This window comes from Etheostoma spectabile, chromosome 24, assembly GCF_008692095.1.
Source record: "Etheostoma spectabile isolate EspeVRDwgs_2016 chromosome 24, UIUC_Espe_1.0, whole genome shotgun sequence".
NCBI lineage: Eukaryota > Metazoa > Chordata > Actinopteri > Perciformes > Percidae > Etheostoma > Etheostoma spectabile.
This window is the reverse complement of record NC_045756.1, coordinates 3,432,757-3,448,941: the sequence shown is the minus strand read 5'-3', so window position 1 is coordinate 3,448,941 and position 16,185 is coordinate 3,432,757. Positions and strand designations below refer to the sequence as shown.

Genomic DNA, 16,185 nt, shown 5'->3' with positions numbered 1-16,185 from the left:
ATGACCCATTGTTTTTTAAATGTACTGAGTGGCATTTTTTTCCCCTGCCCTTTCCTGTTCACAGTCCGTGATGGAAGCGCCACTTGTGAATGTGTGAATGAATGACGTCATTCAAGTGTAGGACCTGATTGGTCCTGGTCAGTCAACCAAACTATTTAAGGTGAATGTGAGAATTTACCTGATGAAGGTCTAAGACCAAAAAAATGATTGCTTGCGTAATGGTCAGTGTGAGGGACTCTTTCTAAGCTCCCTTTAAAACAATAAAACCTGCATGACAGAAAGTTTAGATAAATGATTACTTCTATTTATAACTGTGACAGCAACCTCGCTCACCTTTGGCAGTGGTTGCAGCCTCCTTGAATCCCAAACAGACATATGGTGAGCTGTGTAATCCATTGATACCCCCTTTGCAGCTGCTGGTGGATTTGAAGCCAGCCAGGTCCTCGCATTTCTTCACGTCCCTGCTGCCCAGCAGATTCAAGGCAATGTAGTTCAGCCCGTTTGGATAGCCGGAGGAGCTCTGCCTGTTCACAGGGCTGCCGTACTCCTCGTCGGAGCCCTCGCTGCTCCGGGATGAGATGTTCTCCACCGAGCTGTGTCTCTTCACCATGTCACCGCGGGCGAAGGAAGGGAAGACCGGTGTCACAGTGGCGGTAGAAGAGAAGGTCTCGGAGCTGTGGCGCCGACGTCCCTGCGGATTGGCCCGGATCACTTTTGCGGAGCAATTGGGGTCCACTGCGGAGGAAGAGGTGGCCCCGAGCAGGAAGACCCCCATGCTTTCTGGGACTCCCTGGACCTCCAGAGAGAGCCTCCTCTCCAGGATGCTCTGGCCGCTGGAGAACAAAGTTTAATATATGACACGTTAAGTCTCGAAATAGCTTTTAGTTTCATACATGTAAAAGAAAACGGACCATAACCTACTAACCCAATACAATCAAATATTAGGATATTTTCGTCATGTTGGATCACAGACACTTTTGCATAATTCACATCCCATCCATTTCTTTTTCCTGTTACCACCATCTCCCTTTGATCACTACACCTTTATTAAAAAGGAAATCAACCATGGATATTAGTGTATGTTTTTTTTCTACATTATTAGTGTTGCTAATGTTAACATTTATTCACTGAGTAAAAATGTTTTCATTCAGAGTAATCAACATGCCTGTTTCAACACAGAGTACACATTGTTAATAATATAATAATTACTGAATCAAAAGATTAAAGATTCAAAATCCTTTATTAATCCTACAATGGGGAAATTTACACTGTCCCAGAAGCAAGGGATAAGAGTAAAATGTCACTATTTTTACTAATTACAATACACTTAAAATGGCTCCCTCCCAACAGATCCACATACCTTGTAGTGTTCTGAGGAACAAGCTGTGGAGGCGAGCTGGTCATGCCAAATGTCATCTCAGTGTAGTCGTTTTTCACCTCATCACCCCGAGACCCTTTCTCGCTATCCAGATGGTACACTCCATTTTCGACTAAGCACAAGGATAACTCTGGGAGTGTGTCCAAGGGCTCAGCGGGAGTGTCAGCCTCTTTGGGTGAGTGGGAGCCCAGCTCCAGGTTCATGTAGTCTGTCAGCGAGGACCTCCCCGGGCCCCCACCCCTGGAGCCCAGTGAAGACGGGCTCTCTGTGGATACAATGGAGGGTGGGGAAAACCTGGCGCAGCTGAAGTCAATTTTAATGTATTCCCCAGGGCTTCGGGGTTCTCCGGGCAGGGGGTGTTCGTTCATGCTGGGCAGGGTCCTCAGGGTGTCCAGGGATAGCCTGTTAGGCCTACCAAGTCTTCCTCTGTATGGCAGGCTCTCTGCCTGCCCGTGTCTGACTGGGGAGGGTACAGAGGGGCTCAGTGGTGAAGTCTGAGCTACACTGGGCTGCATCACTGAGTAATAGTCTGACTCCCCTGCCCTCTGCCTCAAACTCTGGGGGCTCATCAGCACATACTGGCTGTTTTCCTCATTCTTGGAGGGCTGAGATTTAGCAGGGAGCGTGAGAGAGCCAGCCTGGTAAGCTGACCTCACTGATGCAGGTTCACCAGCCAACAGGCCCAGGTAGTATTCAGGGGAGGTCTGGAGTGGAGGTGGGTTTCCAGGTGACATGTTCATGTATTCACCATTCCTGTCTGGGCTCTCCATTGAGGATTTGGAGCTACACCACATTCTCATGTAGCCGCTGTCCTCCAGAGAGCTGCTGCAGGGGGAGTTGGTCTTGTAGCCGCCGTTGGCAGGCGCCTGAGGGTGCACCCTAGGGTTCACAATTTGCTTTGGTGCTGAGACACACATGGGGCTCATGGGCATGTAGTTGTCTACCTTGCCAGACTGGGCTGCTACACCTGGTGTCATTGGCATGTAGCCATCATCAGCAAGGTTACTACTGGAGCTCCTGGATGAACCGATTTCAATGTCTCCATAATCCTCAGGGTAACACACTTTGGGAGAGGCAGAGTGAGAGTTCTGTCCATAGGCCATCCTCATGAGTGTGTAGTCATCCAGGGAAGCCGAGGCCAGCGGGGTCACCACCCTCTGCTGACGTGGTGTAGTGAGGGAGTGTGTCCGCTTCCTGTAAGCCTTGTCATATGCCAGAGCATCACCGCCAGCACCAGACCCGCTGCCATTCCCCCCCTCCATTGACATGTAGCCACAAGAGTCACTGATTTCACGGGATGGAGGCGTGCTGGACAGAGAGTCAGGGGTGTCACTGCGTGTCAAGGGGAGGAATCTAAGTTCCCCTGGGCTGGAGCTGTAATCATCACACAACATGAAGCCTGTGTCGCTGAGGGAGCCAGAGATGGAGGCGCTGCAGCTGAAAGGACGCCTAGCTTTGTCAGGAGTGGAGATACTAGCCCCGATTCTGGGAGACATATTGATGGGGCTGGAGGTGCCTGATGGGGAGTTGGGCACCGGCATGGACCGGCTATGATGCAGGTTGGAGGAAGACTCTAGCATCCTGCATGTGCGCCCACTGCTGAGCGTGTGACACCTGATGAGGTGATTCCCAGAATTTGGACTGGTGGGACTCCCGTTCACAGATATGGACATGGACACAGGCCGGATCACGCTTCCGTCCCCCTCGCTGGCCGTTCTTATCCGACAGGATGTGAACTTTCTCCCTGGGGACGTGGCTGCCATGCTATCTGTTCTGGATCTCCTCACCAGGCCCGTCTGACTGGGGGGGAGGTTGTTGAGGTTGCGTCGTGTGGGCACAGAGATGGGGTTAGTGCTGGCAGACTGGCTTTTGCTCCGCGGCCTGAACTCAGACAGCTCCTTCATGGCCTTCATGGCCTCAAGAATGGTCTCATGGATGTTCTGCGCCACCACAGAGTCCTCCGCCTGCATCCAGAACTCCCCGGGCCCAGTGACCGCTGAGCGACCCACCTCTATGAAGAAGAAGCTGTCTGAGTGGCCACATCTCCTGATGTTCATGAGCTGTAAACTGACAGCAGCTGTTTCGGAGTTCAGTTTGACAAAGCTGATGGTCCGACTGGACAAACACAGCCTGTACACTCCAGTGAGGTTCTTTGTCTGACCCAAGCCTTTGGATTTCAGGTTGACCTGCCATACCTCTTTATAAGCAGCTGTTGCAGGAGTCATGAGTCCGTAGCTGGCTTCCTCAAAGCCCACTAAAGAGGATGTGGAAGCGGGGCTGTCGTACATTTTCCCCTCGGCTATTAGATCTGTCAACACCATGTACCAGCTCTCCTGCTCCTGCTCGTTGTCTGCAGCCACGGCGAAGTACTCGTCCTTGGTGTAGAGGGCGATGAGGTGCTTGTGTTTGGCGTCGGCCCGTTTGTTTACGCACAGACATGAGTCCAAAGTTATGACCCGTTTCGCGGCGGACTTGTTTCTCCATTTCTTCTCGCTTTCATAATACTCCAGCCGGGCAGGGCAGCGATCGGTCGGCTCCCGCAGCACAAAAAAGCGCCTGTGTCCGTGTTTCTGCTTCCTCAGGTATCCGTACTTCTTCACACCGTTCGTCCCATTAGATAACAGGTGTCCCCCCGTCGCCGGAGGACTTGCCATTTCTCACCACTTCTGAGTTCCAGATAAGCAAACTCCTTTTCCTCTTCTTTTTCAACTCGCGCCTATATAACTTTGAAGATATCCGTTTTTTTCTCTTCTAATTCATCGCAGACACCGATAGCTGTGTCCGGTGTCCACCACTGCAGAAGCAACTGTGCAGTTGGACCAGAACGAGGCACTGATCTGATCCTGGAGAAAAACAACATGTGACGCTGCTGCTCTAAAAACAGAATAAAACACGGAGTCATAGGGGGGCGGGGCGTCCTGCAGGGGCCGTGCCTGTCCATCACCCGGCTCTGACGCTGCCTATTGGCTGATGGAATAATTCAAGCCAGGCTAACCCCGCCCCTGCTTTTCCAACAGCTATCGCCTGCAGAAACAGAAATGATCCGAATCCCTTTGAACAACACCAATACTTCCTGTATGCTGTAAAATGAAAGCGTATGCAAATCTCTCTATTTGTGTGATTTGCATATGCTTCAGTTTTATTACGATAATACTCGTTTAATATAGGTTTTGCTGCAGCAGAGTGATAACTCCATTAACATAGCCTATTATTATTTTATAATGTGATTGACAGGCTAATTTGGATTCACGAGGATTTGAAATGTGTAACATAATGCTGGATTGTAACCATTAATTTATCAGGCAATAACAGTGTAAACAACCCTGACGTCCCACTTGTTATATAAGAAGTGTTGTGGGCTATATTTAAACCTGTGGGTATTCCTCTCCAACTGGAACCTCTTTTTCCTATTTGGGCACCTCACCATTTATTCTCCCATGTGACACTCCAGCAGTGTCTACATTTGGTAGTAATTAGGCTCATTATGTGTTGAAAGTGTAGCTTTTGCTGTATGAAAAAAAAAACGCTGAAGGGAAGGGAAACTTGTTTTTTTTCCCTCTCTCTGTGATTTGATATTATTTCATGCTTATGCTGCACTTTGCTGCATGTTCACCAAATGCTCTTGTTGAATGACAAACAGCCATCTCACAGAGAAGGACTGACTAAAGGCACGTGCATCAGTGGCTTCAGTGTAACAACAAAGTGCAGAAACGCTGCCATCATCTGGCTGCTCATGCTCACACTGCGTCTCTGCTCACAACTCTTCCCACACATGATTTCAACAAAACTAAAACATTTTTCCTCAGTCCAGATCACAAGTAGAGACAAGGTGCTGAATATGAGGCGCTTGGGGGGGGGGGGGGGGGGGGGGGGGGGGGGGGGGGGGGGGACTGCATTCTTGTGAAGGGCCTGTCAGATGGAAGCTTGCAGACATCTGTTCATCAGATCATCTCGGTAATTATGTTAGTAATTCTCCCTGTGATCTTCATGGTCATTAGTCAGTCTTGGATTACCGTTTATGATCTCCCAACAAGCAGATTGAGGTGTCGTTGTGAATTAGATTCTATGGATGGGAGGATATCCTGCCTTCTTGATGAGCATATGCAATGACACCTAAAACAAACGCTAGAGATTAAGGATAATCCCTGCCTTCTTTAATCACTATTGTTCTCATTATTGTTATTGTTGTTGCCGGTGGTGTGTGTGTGTGTGTGTGTGTGTGTGTGTGTGTGTGTGTGTGTGTGATCCTGGTGACATTTGGCTGTTGCCTATTTTTCTGTTTTTGAAGGGTTAAGCTGGGTCGTAACATGTGTTTTCAGCATTAGTAGTCACCTATAATCTGAGATATGAGCAAAAACGTAAACACCTTCATCAGGATTTAGTAACACATGGCAGAGACAAACAGCCTGGGCAAAAACAAAGCAGCAAAGAGATTATTGTTGACACGTAACCGGCAAAGACGTGCAATAATTCGGCATCAACACTGAGGGAATATTGCTGAATGCTGAATGTTATTGTTTTGAGACTCTATGTTTTGCAGGCAGTTCATGGGATGTGGTGTACAGCTACGTTCCCACAGGGTTTCCTTGGGGGGTAAAGCCTAAACCCAATGATCTTTCTATTGTGCTTGTGTACAGGTGTGCCACAACCTGCTCAAAAACCGCGTGGCATTTATTATGATTCTGTTGTTTTATTTGCTCTACACACTCAATTATTTCTGTTACATGTAGGGTGGGTGCGCTTTACTTGCCTATTGCCATTTTTCTTTTTTTCAAATTGGTTTGAACACAAGTCACTAAGTTTTACTCCATGTACAAAAAGATGCCTGTTCCTTTTACCTCTAAAAAAAACCTGTGCAAATTAGAAGTTCTTCTACCTCACCGGGGTTTTTTAAATTCTTTTCACAACTCTATTATTACAAGTAATAATGATAATAATACAAGTGGTAGTACTATAATTGGCAGTGGGAGTAATAGCATGATAAGGAAAAGCATTACAAGTAATGACTATATTGGCAATATCAGTCTGGTAGCAGTATATCTAGTGGTAATAATGGGGGTAAAAGTGGTAGCACCGGTTGTATCTGCAGTACGAGTAGTTGCCATAGCACTAGGAATACAAAGTTCAGTATTTGGCAGCCGAGTGAATTGTAGCTTGTGTTGTAATGAAAGAGGTTGAGCTGTGAGACAGTCAAAGTGAAACTAAACTTGATGAGATGAGGACTAGTACAAACCTTTTCACACAACTGTATTTGGCTCTGTAATTGCTTATGATCAAATGAAATGACAGAACCAAAAAAACTGGTCTTGGTTCTTCGCTAACATTAAAGCTTTGATTGCCAAATGGATCTTACATTGTATGATAAAACTACCTTCTCAATTGCACCCTTTGGGGTGGCAGTAGCTCAGTCCATAGGGAGTTGGGTTGGGAACCGGAGGGTAACTGGTTCAAGTCCCCGTATGGACCAAAAGGTAGGGAGTGTGGATTGGTGGCTGGAGAGATGCTACTTCACCTCCTGGGTACTGCCAGGTGCTGTTGGGCAAGGCACCGTACCCCCCCAACCGCTCAGGGTGCTGGTTCAGAGCCCACTCACTCTGACATCTCTCCATTAGTGCATGTATAGATCCTGAGCATGTGTGTATGTGTAGTTCAGGACTGTGTGTGATTACTAACAAAAATCTGGACACAGAGTGTAAATTGTAATTTCCCCATTGGGGATCAATAAACAGATTAAAAATTAAAAATTAAATAGCAAAGAAGAAAATGCACCAAAGCACTTGTTGAAGCCATGTTCCCAAAGGGTTAATTCAGTCTATGTGTTTGGGAAAAAAAAAGATAAAGGTTCACAATGTAATCCAAGTTGAATACTAATGATGAAAAAAGGTATACAACGATCAGATTCCCACTGAGATCCAGGCTTATGCTACTTGTAGCCAGATCCTCACACAACAAAGCTGCTTTTCACTGCGTGGTGGTGTAAACACATACAGATCAGGGTCATGCGAGAAGGGTCAGCCCAGGACCAAAGGTTTTCCAAAGAAATTGCTTGGTTGGGAGCACAGAAAGCCTTTTCAAACATCAAAGCTTCTACACATGCAGCTTTAACTTTTACCTTACTTAAAACTCGTGTGATCATGACCCTAAGCCTTGCAGTTTTAAGCCAGATATTAACAAAAGGTCTAAAAAATACCTGCATGAATGCACATTTTCAAAAACACACAGACTAAATGCAAGGCCCACATGTCCAAAGACAAATTTGGATTGCAGCATTATTGGATTATGTAGGCCTACAAAACACTATTACAATAAGCATTAGAGCTGAGGTATTGTTTTTTTTTTAGAAATACAGTAGTTGCTGAATACATTTCTATAATCTTAGAAAACTCAAATGTTCGGACCTATTGAAGCTACACTATCTTTAACCCATAAAAAGGCTCCCTAGGCTAATTATTGTCAGCAACAGAAACTAAAGGCTGCACAGCAATCTCTATGCAAATACCAGTACTATGTCTGCCAGGTCAGAGGATACCTTTTTGTAGACAACGCAACACTGACCTCAAGAGGCAGAGGACAAAAACTGCAAGCTCCAAAGTCAAAATGATAACATCCTTATTAGTCTATTTTTTTTTTTTAACTTATTTCAGAATGAAGACTTAGTAAATCAATACCTTTAGTAAGTCAAAATTATGACATTTTGAGTCAACATTTGAATTATGTAAAGTATTTTTCAACAAACAACACTATAGCACAATCAAACACAGACTTTAGTAAATTACAGCAAGTTCTCACCTCATTACATTTCTACAATATATTGTATATCTTCATGTAGGCTAAATTAACTGGAGACATACGTGTTTCTCCTGTACTGCATTTCAGAAACTCAGACAAGGAGTAACAGTCAAATAATAGTATCTTAAAGCATGGTTTGGATTTTTGATAGTTGGATTCATAAATATTAAATTTGAGATTTTTTTTAGAAGGATTTTTTTTATAATTACGCACCATAGACTGTATTTTATTAATATTTCTTTAACTGTCTATGAGAGTAACATGCTATGGTACGCACATGGATTGGCTGATCCGTCACTTCCGCTTTCCCTTGTTCATTTCAAAATAAAATGCGTGCTAAACAAAATGTTTCTTTATTTACGAGTAAATCACTAATGTGTGCGGATAATGTGTATACGCGTACAAATGATGAAATAGATAGCCTATATCACCATTTTTAACGCTTTACGTGCCCTCAGACTTGCACATATTTTGTTAAACACATGCCCGCTACATTTTATGCTTTAACTTCCGATCTGCAGCTAGCCAAGGATGCCGCTCATGCGCCCTGGCAGGAGCTCTGGACCCCACAACCAGCCGTCGGGTAGTGAACGTAGTCCTCCGGTTTAAAAGACGAAAAACATGGTATCTGCTGCGGTGCTCTTTCTTTTAACTGTCTTTTCTGTCTGTGGAAAAGCTGCAGCAGAAAGGAAACTAGTTTATGTGACTGTGGTGAGTAATATTAACATAAGTAATATAAGAACGGTGTCTTGAACTTTGCAGCAGTTAGACTCGTTCGGAACTATATTCAAAATGTAGGATACTTTCTGTTTTCTTTGCTTCTCTGTACACATGTGTATTCCTTTGAATACGAAATGAGTCTATCCGAAATAATGTGAGTATTTTAGTAAATTCGGCATATTTATAATTGACCTAGCTAGCAGTAACACTTTTTCGTAAAGAAGCTCATTTTGTGTTTGCTTGCTAGCGACGTTAATGCATTGTTTTAGAATACAACTGGCTAACCCTTTTACAGAAGTGGACATTTTGTTGAGACAACATTGAAATTGAACAATAAATGAATATATTTGAATTAGAAAACTAAAGGTAAGGCGTGTTTTGAATTCCGAGTCGTGAGACTCCAACGAAACGAGCAAAGACAGCGCTTAAAAAACCGCTGGCACTTTAAAGCAATGATTGAGGTCTTCTGACCTCTCATGCTAAGGCCATTTCTGTTAAATTTGCATTTCAAGCTATACCTGTCTTACCTGTAAAGCGGTACTCCCACTTTAAGCACATACATAGTGTACATTTGCATGTCCTTCTTTTATTGCATTTATCTATGAACCAGTTAATTGTTTCTGTCTGATAATTTCTTCAGTGTTTTAGATCTGTGTTTCCCATATAATGCCTTAGGGAAGTAGTATATTATTTAATATGGTCATGTGTACATCATCTGACAACTCAATATAGAATATACATTATGTAGGAAGAGCACATGACGTCCATCTGACCTTCTTCAGCATGCACCATTTCATAAAGCTGTCTTCTGTTTACAGAGGAGCCAAGTGAGCAGAGTATCACTAATCAAAACTTGAACTAATGACAGAACAATGTTCCATGAAAGTTTACTTTCCTAGGAATCAAATCATATCTACGGATACATTTAAAATGAATGATTTGATGGTTATAATTTTGGGATGAGAGCACCATATTTTTCCAAAATCGTTTCTAATTATCGACTGATGCCAGTTCTTTAAGTCAACATTCCAGAGCTTGGTCACTCATTTATCGTAATCTCTTCTTCATCTAAATCTCTGGTGTGAGGATGAGTAGGTTCTGTTTCTTAGCCTCTATTCCTTTTTTTTGTACAGACGTTAGATTTTCTCACATGACAGTTGTTGACTGTTGCAACTGATTTTGAGGAACTTAATGTTACATGTTCTTATCATTGCACTAATTCTTTGAAATGGTTGGTTAGTTGCCTGTAACATAGCTGATAATGCATCGTGGAACAGATAAGGGCATTCTAAAGGAATAATCCACCCTTTAAATAGAGTTTACACACTTTTTTAGCTATTTATGATGGATCAGTCATGCACACTCTCCACACCAGAGAACCAGAATCACACACTTCTCTAAGGTGGCTCGAACAGTGAAACTGCTCTACCTGGGTAGACCGCTGATGTAGTGGCATCCAGTAATAAAACCTTATTGACTGGATACAGATATTACTTTCAACCTACGTCAAGATTAGGCTTCACACCACTAGTTCTGTATATATTGTCAAGGGCCCAGTTCATAGACATGTCCCTGTACTCACTTATTTAATGTCTTTGGCACCCTTTATCATTGTCCTTTCTTCCTTCTTTTGTTTCTGGACATGCTCATTGTAAGGCCCTTTATGTTTGGATTCTTCAGTTGCCTCGTTTTGCCTGTTTGTCAGCAGTCTGGACTTAATGACAACCAGGGACACAGAAAATTGGGACAAAGCTTTTTGGTTGATTCTTTTTCAGAGGAGCTGCTCGGTGTTTACAAATGTTGCATGTTCGAAATAAAGTGTAATAATGAGCATCATTTAAAAAAGCAATATCTAATACAGATATCTACTTTCAAGCAGTAGACAACTGGGCCTCTAGGTAGGAAACCGGTGAAATTTGTATTCGCTGACAGTCAAGTAATCGGCTTGATCAAGTGCCTTCCAGCCTACTACAACAAAAAACTAATCCTTGGGTAAATGCATTTAATGTAGTCCTGTTGGATTTATTTGCAGCTCTATTTATAGATTTTTCAAATACGTCAGTATCAAATGGTACAGGGATTCTGCTGATAGCTAACTCTTAATCTTCTCACCAAATTACAGTGTGTTCCTTCTTTAGTCATTGTGTAGCAATGATGAGATTTTTCAGCTGAGTCACTTAAAGAAACTGATAGGAATTGCCACTTTGAAAGTTTTGCTTGAAGTTACACTGTAAAGGGGAAACGGTTTGGTGTAAGTTGGTTTTTGCCTGACATCTCTTTCTTCCCCTCCCCCCCCAGTTGTTCCGGCATGGTGACAGGTCCCCAGTCAAAGCTTACCCTACTGACCCACACCAAGAGAGCGCCTGGCCACAAGGGTTTGGACAGCTATCACAGGCAGGAGAAATATTTTCTAGTTAGAGTGATTGCATTGCTTCAGCACTTATGGTGTCTTGCATACTTCTATAGCTGCAAATCATTCATGCTACATTTACAATTCATATAGCAATGAGTGCATTGTTTCATGCAGTATTCTTTGTTGATACATTTCCATATTTGATGAGCTTTTCTTGAAAAACATGATTTATTGTGTACTGTTCCTATCAGCTGTCTTTATATCTCAGCCATTGTGTACAGTACAACCTCAATTTAAAAATGCTCAATGTTGCACAGTAATGTACATAAGCTTATTATGGTGGCATGCACACATTTGAATTATTATTGGTAAAATGCTGTATTAAAGTCTGTGAAATCACATTCAGTTCCATTGTATTTATGACACAGCCATATAAATACCTGTACAGTTTATGAGTTACGGGCTGTAATGCATTAAAGGCATGCATCCGTATCTCAACCAGTACATTTGGGTCAATGGGTTTTCATATAATTATAAAGTAATCCAAAAATCAATTAATGTCACACATAATTTCTTAAGGAAATCATTATCAAGTTCATTCCTTCAAACCTGATATTTTGATGTTATTGCCCTACTTATCAGATTTTCTGTTGTACATAAGCGTAAAAGGTTTGAAAGGTTAAGTATATTCAGTGACCACATCAGCAATCTAATGTCAGTTCCTCTCGATGTGTGTTTTCAGACAGGGATGCGGCAGCACTTTGGTCTGGGTCAGTTTCTGAGGAAGCGGTACAAGGGATTCCTTAACGAATCCTATGAGAGACACGAGGTAACCGCTATGCTTACAGATTAGATTTACCTAAATATTTTTAATCAGTTCTGCACCGCCGACGGCAATTACATCATATCCGTTTCCAGCAAATCAGATGGAAAGCAGAAAATCATTATGCATCATACAAATGAAATAAATGTCCGACTGATTCTTTTTAGAAACCAAATACTTTTAGAAATGTCTCATGATATATTGTCTCTAGAAGTGTCTTAATCAACGTTTGTCTTTGTTAAAAAAGTAAAAGCAAATTGATATAATCTACTATCGAATCCCCAATGACTGAAAATAGCAATACAAATGTAATCGGCACCCGTGTATTGTGAAAGAATCAAATGGGGTCAAAAGCATATCATGGCAGCCCGTAATGTGGACTGTTTTAACGCTTTGACAACTGCTTGTAAATCAGTTTTGATCCCTCACTGGCAACTCCTTTGTCCTCAGGTCTCCGTTCGCAGCACAGACTACGATCGCACCCTGATGAGCGCTGAGGCCAACCTTGCAGGTCTGAACATCAACTAACTCCTCGTCCCCCTACCTCTCCTCCTTCTACCAGCAGTACTTCTCTTTCTAGTACATTTCCTTGTCACATTAACGGTCTCTTGCGTTCATCCAGGTCTCTACCCACCCTCTGGTCAGCAGATCTTCAAAGAAAACTTGCCGTGGCAGCCAATACCTGTACACACGGTGCCACAAAGTGAAGAGAGGGTATTTATATAATGGCTATAGGTGTATTAGTGCTCCTTGCTGTAAGTGATTCAACACACTTTTTGTGAACTTTCTATCTTTGTCTCTTTTTTTTTAGCTACTCTCGTTTCCTTTGGGTGACTGTCCTCGCTACAAACAGCTGATGAACGAAACCGAACACACGGAAGAATTTATTAATGTCACCAATACATACCAGGTACAGGAAGGTCAGGGGGGGGGGTGATGTGACCTCAAAAGGAGAATAAATTCTTCGCTTACATACTGTATATTGGATTTTCTTTTAGCCTGATTCTGATATGTTCTAGTCTGAATATCTCAAATGTGTTCTAAATCATATTATGACATTTTTTTGAGATTTTCAAAGATGAATGTAGGGATGTGGAGCTTACTGCGTTCCTCTCTTCAGGACATTATAGAGCTGGTGAGGAATAAAACCGGACTGAATAAGACTAATGTGGAATCAGTCTGGAGCGTGTATGACACACTCTTCTGTGAGGTGAGAACACACACACACACACACACACACACACACACACACACACACACACACACACACACACACACACACACACACACACACACACACAGTCACCACCCTCAAAAACAAGAAGTTAAGAGCAGAAAGTGAAAATAGGTAAAACTATTATTATTTCTGTTGACTTTTTGTATATACAATAACACATTTGTGTAATGATTCTCTGTAAGGAATCTGTGAGAACTTGGGTTGAAACAATCGATTTTAGCAGGTTTTAATGTCCTATGTAGAACATGTTTCAGGTAAGATAATGTGTAGAAAAGCTAGATTTTTCAAGTAGAAAGACGTCCAGCAGTAAAAAAAAAAAAAAAGAGATGTCCTAGCTAATTGGTTTACCACTTATGTCGCTTTCATTTCTAAATAAGAGCGTCCAGTAATTCAAGACCCGATTCTCAAGCCGAAGGATTTTCAGCAGACCCAGGTTTTGTGTAACCTTCCGGCGGGCGAGACTGTAACTGACCATATCTCACGTGCTGGTTAATTTAGTCTTGTGACTTAACTGACCTCGTCAGTTTTTAAGGAACATCTGGAAAACAAGCTATTAGAGGAACTGTGCATCTAGTACTGCTTTCACATCTGTATTTTTGTCTTATCTAGCACACAAAGGTCACTGCTTGCATTTCAGCATACCACCAATCAATATTCTGTATTACTGTCAATACATATACCAGCATTAGTATCTATAATGTTACATTTGTCAAATGTTCAGGAATAATGTTCACATTATTACGAGTCAAATACACACACAATAGTGTGGGATTTGAAGTATGAGCTAATTGTAAACTCAGGGACAGCTGGGTCACTGAGTACAGCCATTAAATGAGCAATGTGTGAGAGGGGTGTGCAGGCAGAGGACTGCTGACAAAGTGCTTTCAGACCCTCTTCTAGTCAAATGTCTTTGATTTCAGTCCCGTCACAACATGACTGCTCCTGACTGGGTGACTGCTGATGTCATGGAGAAGCTCAGAGTGCTCAAAGACTTTAGTTTCCAGGTAGGAGTAGTGGCAATATCTCTGGTTTCATTTTGGACTTCTGGTGTCTCATAATGCTACTTTGTATTTAAACGTGGGTGTAATCTAATGATGATGATTGATGTTAAATTTTCCCAGGTTATGTTTGGGTTCTACAAACAACAGGAGAAGAGCCGGCTGCAGGGAGGTATGTGTGTGTTTTTGGGAAATTTAAATGTTACTCAAACAGGAAGGAATTGTGTTTGAATTGTGTGTTTGTTGGGGGCCATTTTCAGCAGCGAATTAGTCCACATTTGGGTGTGTAGGGTTGAGTCAAAACAAACTACAGTTCATGCTAATTAAGAAACATGATACCCAGTGCAACACTGTGGCTCATTTAGGTGTTTTTAATAGTTTTTGGACAACATTGATTGGAGCTCTATTTCACAGGTGAATATTCAGGCTTTGGATCCATACTTGTAAGTAGGATATATTCATGAACTGCTGTCTGTCTTTTAGGTATCCTGCTGGGTGAAATAGTAAAGAACCTTTCCGACATGTCCGTCCCAGACCCAAAACAGAGACTGAAAATGATGATGCTTTCAGCGGTAAGAATTGCTTTTTGAATTACTGGTGGGTGGATTATTTTTATTTTTATTTTTTTAACTTTAATGGCGCCAGGTTAGCGGTTTCCACTATTTCCAGTCTTTATGCTAACCTGGCAGTGTAGCTTTGCATTTTGCATACAGACTTGAGAGTGGTATTGACCTTTTTAATCTAATTCTTGGAGAGATAAAAAGAGCAAGTAAACACTTTTCCCACTAGGTATTCCTTTTAATGTGCGGATGTTTGTCCACAGCATGACACCACTGTATCCGCTCTTCAGGCCAGCTTGAATGTGTTTAATGGACTACAGCCACCATATGCCTCCTGTCAAATATTTGAGCTGTACAGGGACAACGGGTAAAACACACACACACGCACACACGCGCACACACACACACACACACACACACTACTGCAGATAATACCCTTAAACATATATTGACACACAGACTTCATGTGATACTGAGGAGCTGATACCAAAAAGAAAGTAAAAAATATGCTAAGTAGATTAAGACTTTCACTTAAAATGTAACACAACCAGATTCAGCTGCTGATAAAAAAAAAAAAAAAATCCAGAGTACTTATGTACCAAAATTGCTGTAAAACTCCAAATATTTCATTATGCTGATCAGTCGCTTTTTTTCCTAAAGTCCATTAGGACTATTTATGGGTCCAACCTGCTGATAGTGGACACAACAACAGACCATCATAGACTGTAAAACACTCTCTCTGTGTCCTCCAGCTCTGTTTCAGTGTCGATGTTCTACCGGAATGACAGTGCAGTGGAGCCGTACCCTCTGCAGTTACCGGGCTGCTCCCTTGACTGCCCCCTAGATGAGTTTGTGAGAATTACAAAGCTCTCTATTTCAGAAGACAGGGACAAAGAGTGTCAAGTGTATTCCAAAGGGAAAGATAAAGGTGAACACACACTAGAAACTCAAGACTTTTAAAATTCTTCTAAAAAAGAGAAAACTGACGGTGCCACCATTAATTAATTTTCTCTATTCCTTGTTCGTCTTCAGAAGTGATCATCAGTCTGGCAGTGTCGGGGAGTCTGCTCTTCATCCTCATCGTCGTCCTCCTTGGCGTTATTTGTTTGCGGAAGGAGCCAATTAGCAGACAGGGGTATCAACATGTGGTCAGCCAGGACGTCTTAGATAAATCCTGACAGAAGCACAAACTCCTCTCTAGGAGATCAACAAGCCTGGCATCTTGGGACAGCAGCGATGACGATGAACTTTGAACTCTAAAACTCCAGAGGTACCTTTTTGATGGTTTCACCAACGCACTCGGGTCGGGACCCACAATAAGATTTTT

General features: G+C 42.6%; 2 protein-coding genes across 3 annotated transcripts in view; one reads left to right on the top strand and one right to left on the bottom strand.

The window, feature by feature from the left end:
* The window catches only part of LOC116673813 (insulin receptor substrate 2), an 11,779-nt gene extending 7,526 nt beyond the window's left edge, over nucleotides 1–4,253 (bottom strand). The window contains exons 1-2 of one of the 2 annotated variants that reach the window (XM_032506120.1): nucleotides 1,361–4,253; nucleotides 334–833 (exon numbers count right to left, since the gene is read on the bottom strand). In XM_032506120.1, the coding sequence (XP_032362011.1) occupies nucleotides 334–833; nucleotides 1,361–4,032 (3,172 nt within the window). In that variant the 5' untranslated portion in view covers nucleotides 4,033–4,253. The remainder of the gene's footprint in view (nucleotides 1–333; nucleotides 834–1,360) is intronic. The other variant, XM_032506121.1, reaches the window with a different exon arrangement.
* Nucleotides 4,254–8,699: 4,446 nt separating this feature from the next.
* Nucleotides 8,700–16,179, top strand: LOC116673831 (lysosomal acid phosphatase). The gene is made up of 13 exons (XM_032506169.1): nucleotides 8,700–8,878; nucleotides 11,186–11,281; nucleotides 11,983–12,069; nucleotides 12,514–12,574; nucleotides 12,686–12,777; nucleotides 12,875–12,973; nucleotides 13,184–13,273; nucleotides 14,221–14,304; nucleotides 14,422–14,470; nucleotides 14,782–14,870; nucleotides 15,122–15,225; nucleotides 15,611–15,786; nucleotides 15,891–16,179. The coding sequence occupies exons 1-13, from the start codon at nucleotides 8,789–8,791 to the stop codon at nucleotides 16,034–16,036; spliced, it is 1,263 nt and encodes a 420-aa protein (XP_032362060.1). The 5' UTR covers nucleotides 8,700–8,788; the 3' UTR covers nucleotides 16,037–16,179.
* Nucleotides 16,180–16,185: the final 6 nt, after the last annotated feature.

Coding starts and splice junctions, on each gene's coding strand:
- LOC116673831 (XM_032506169.1), top strand. CDS start 8,789: ATGGTATCTGCTGCGGTGCTCTTTCTTTTAACTGTCTTTTCTGTCTGT. Junction 12,974..13,183: donor ATGTCACCAATACATACCAG/GTACAGGAAGGT, acceptor TCCTCTCTTCAG/GACATTATAGAGCTGGTGAG. Junction 15,787..15,890: donor TTCCAAAGGGAAAGATAAAG/GTGAACACACAC, acceptor GTTCGTCTTCAG/AAGTGATCATCAGTCTGGCA.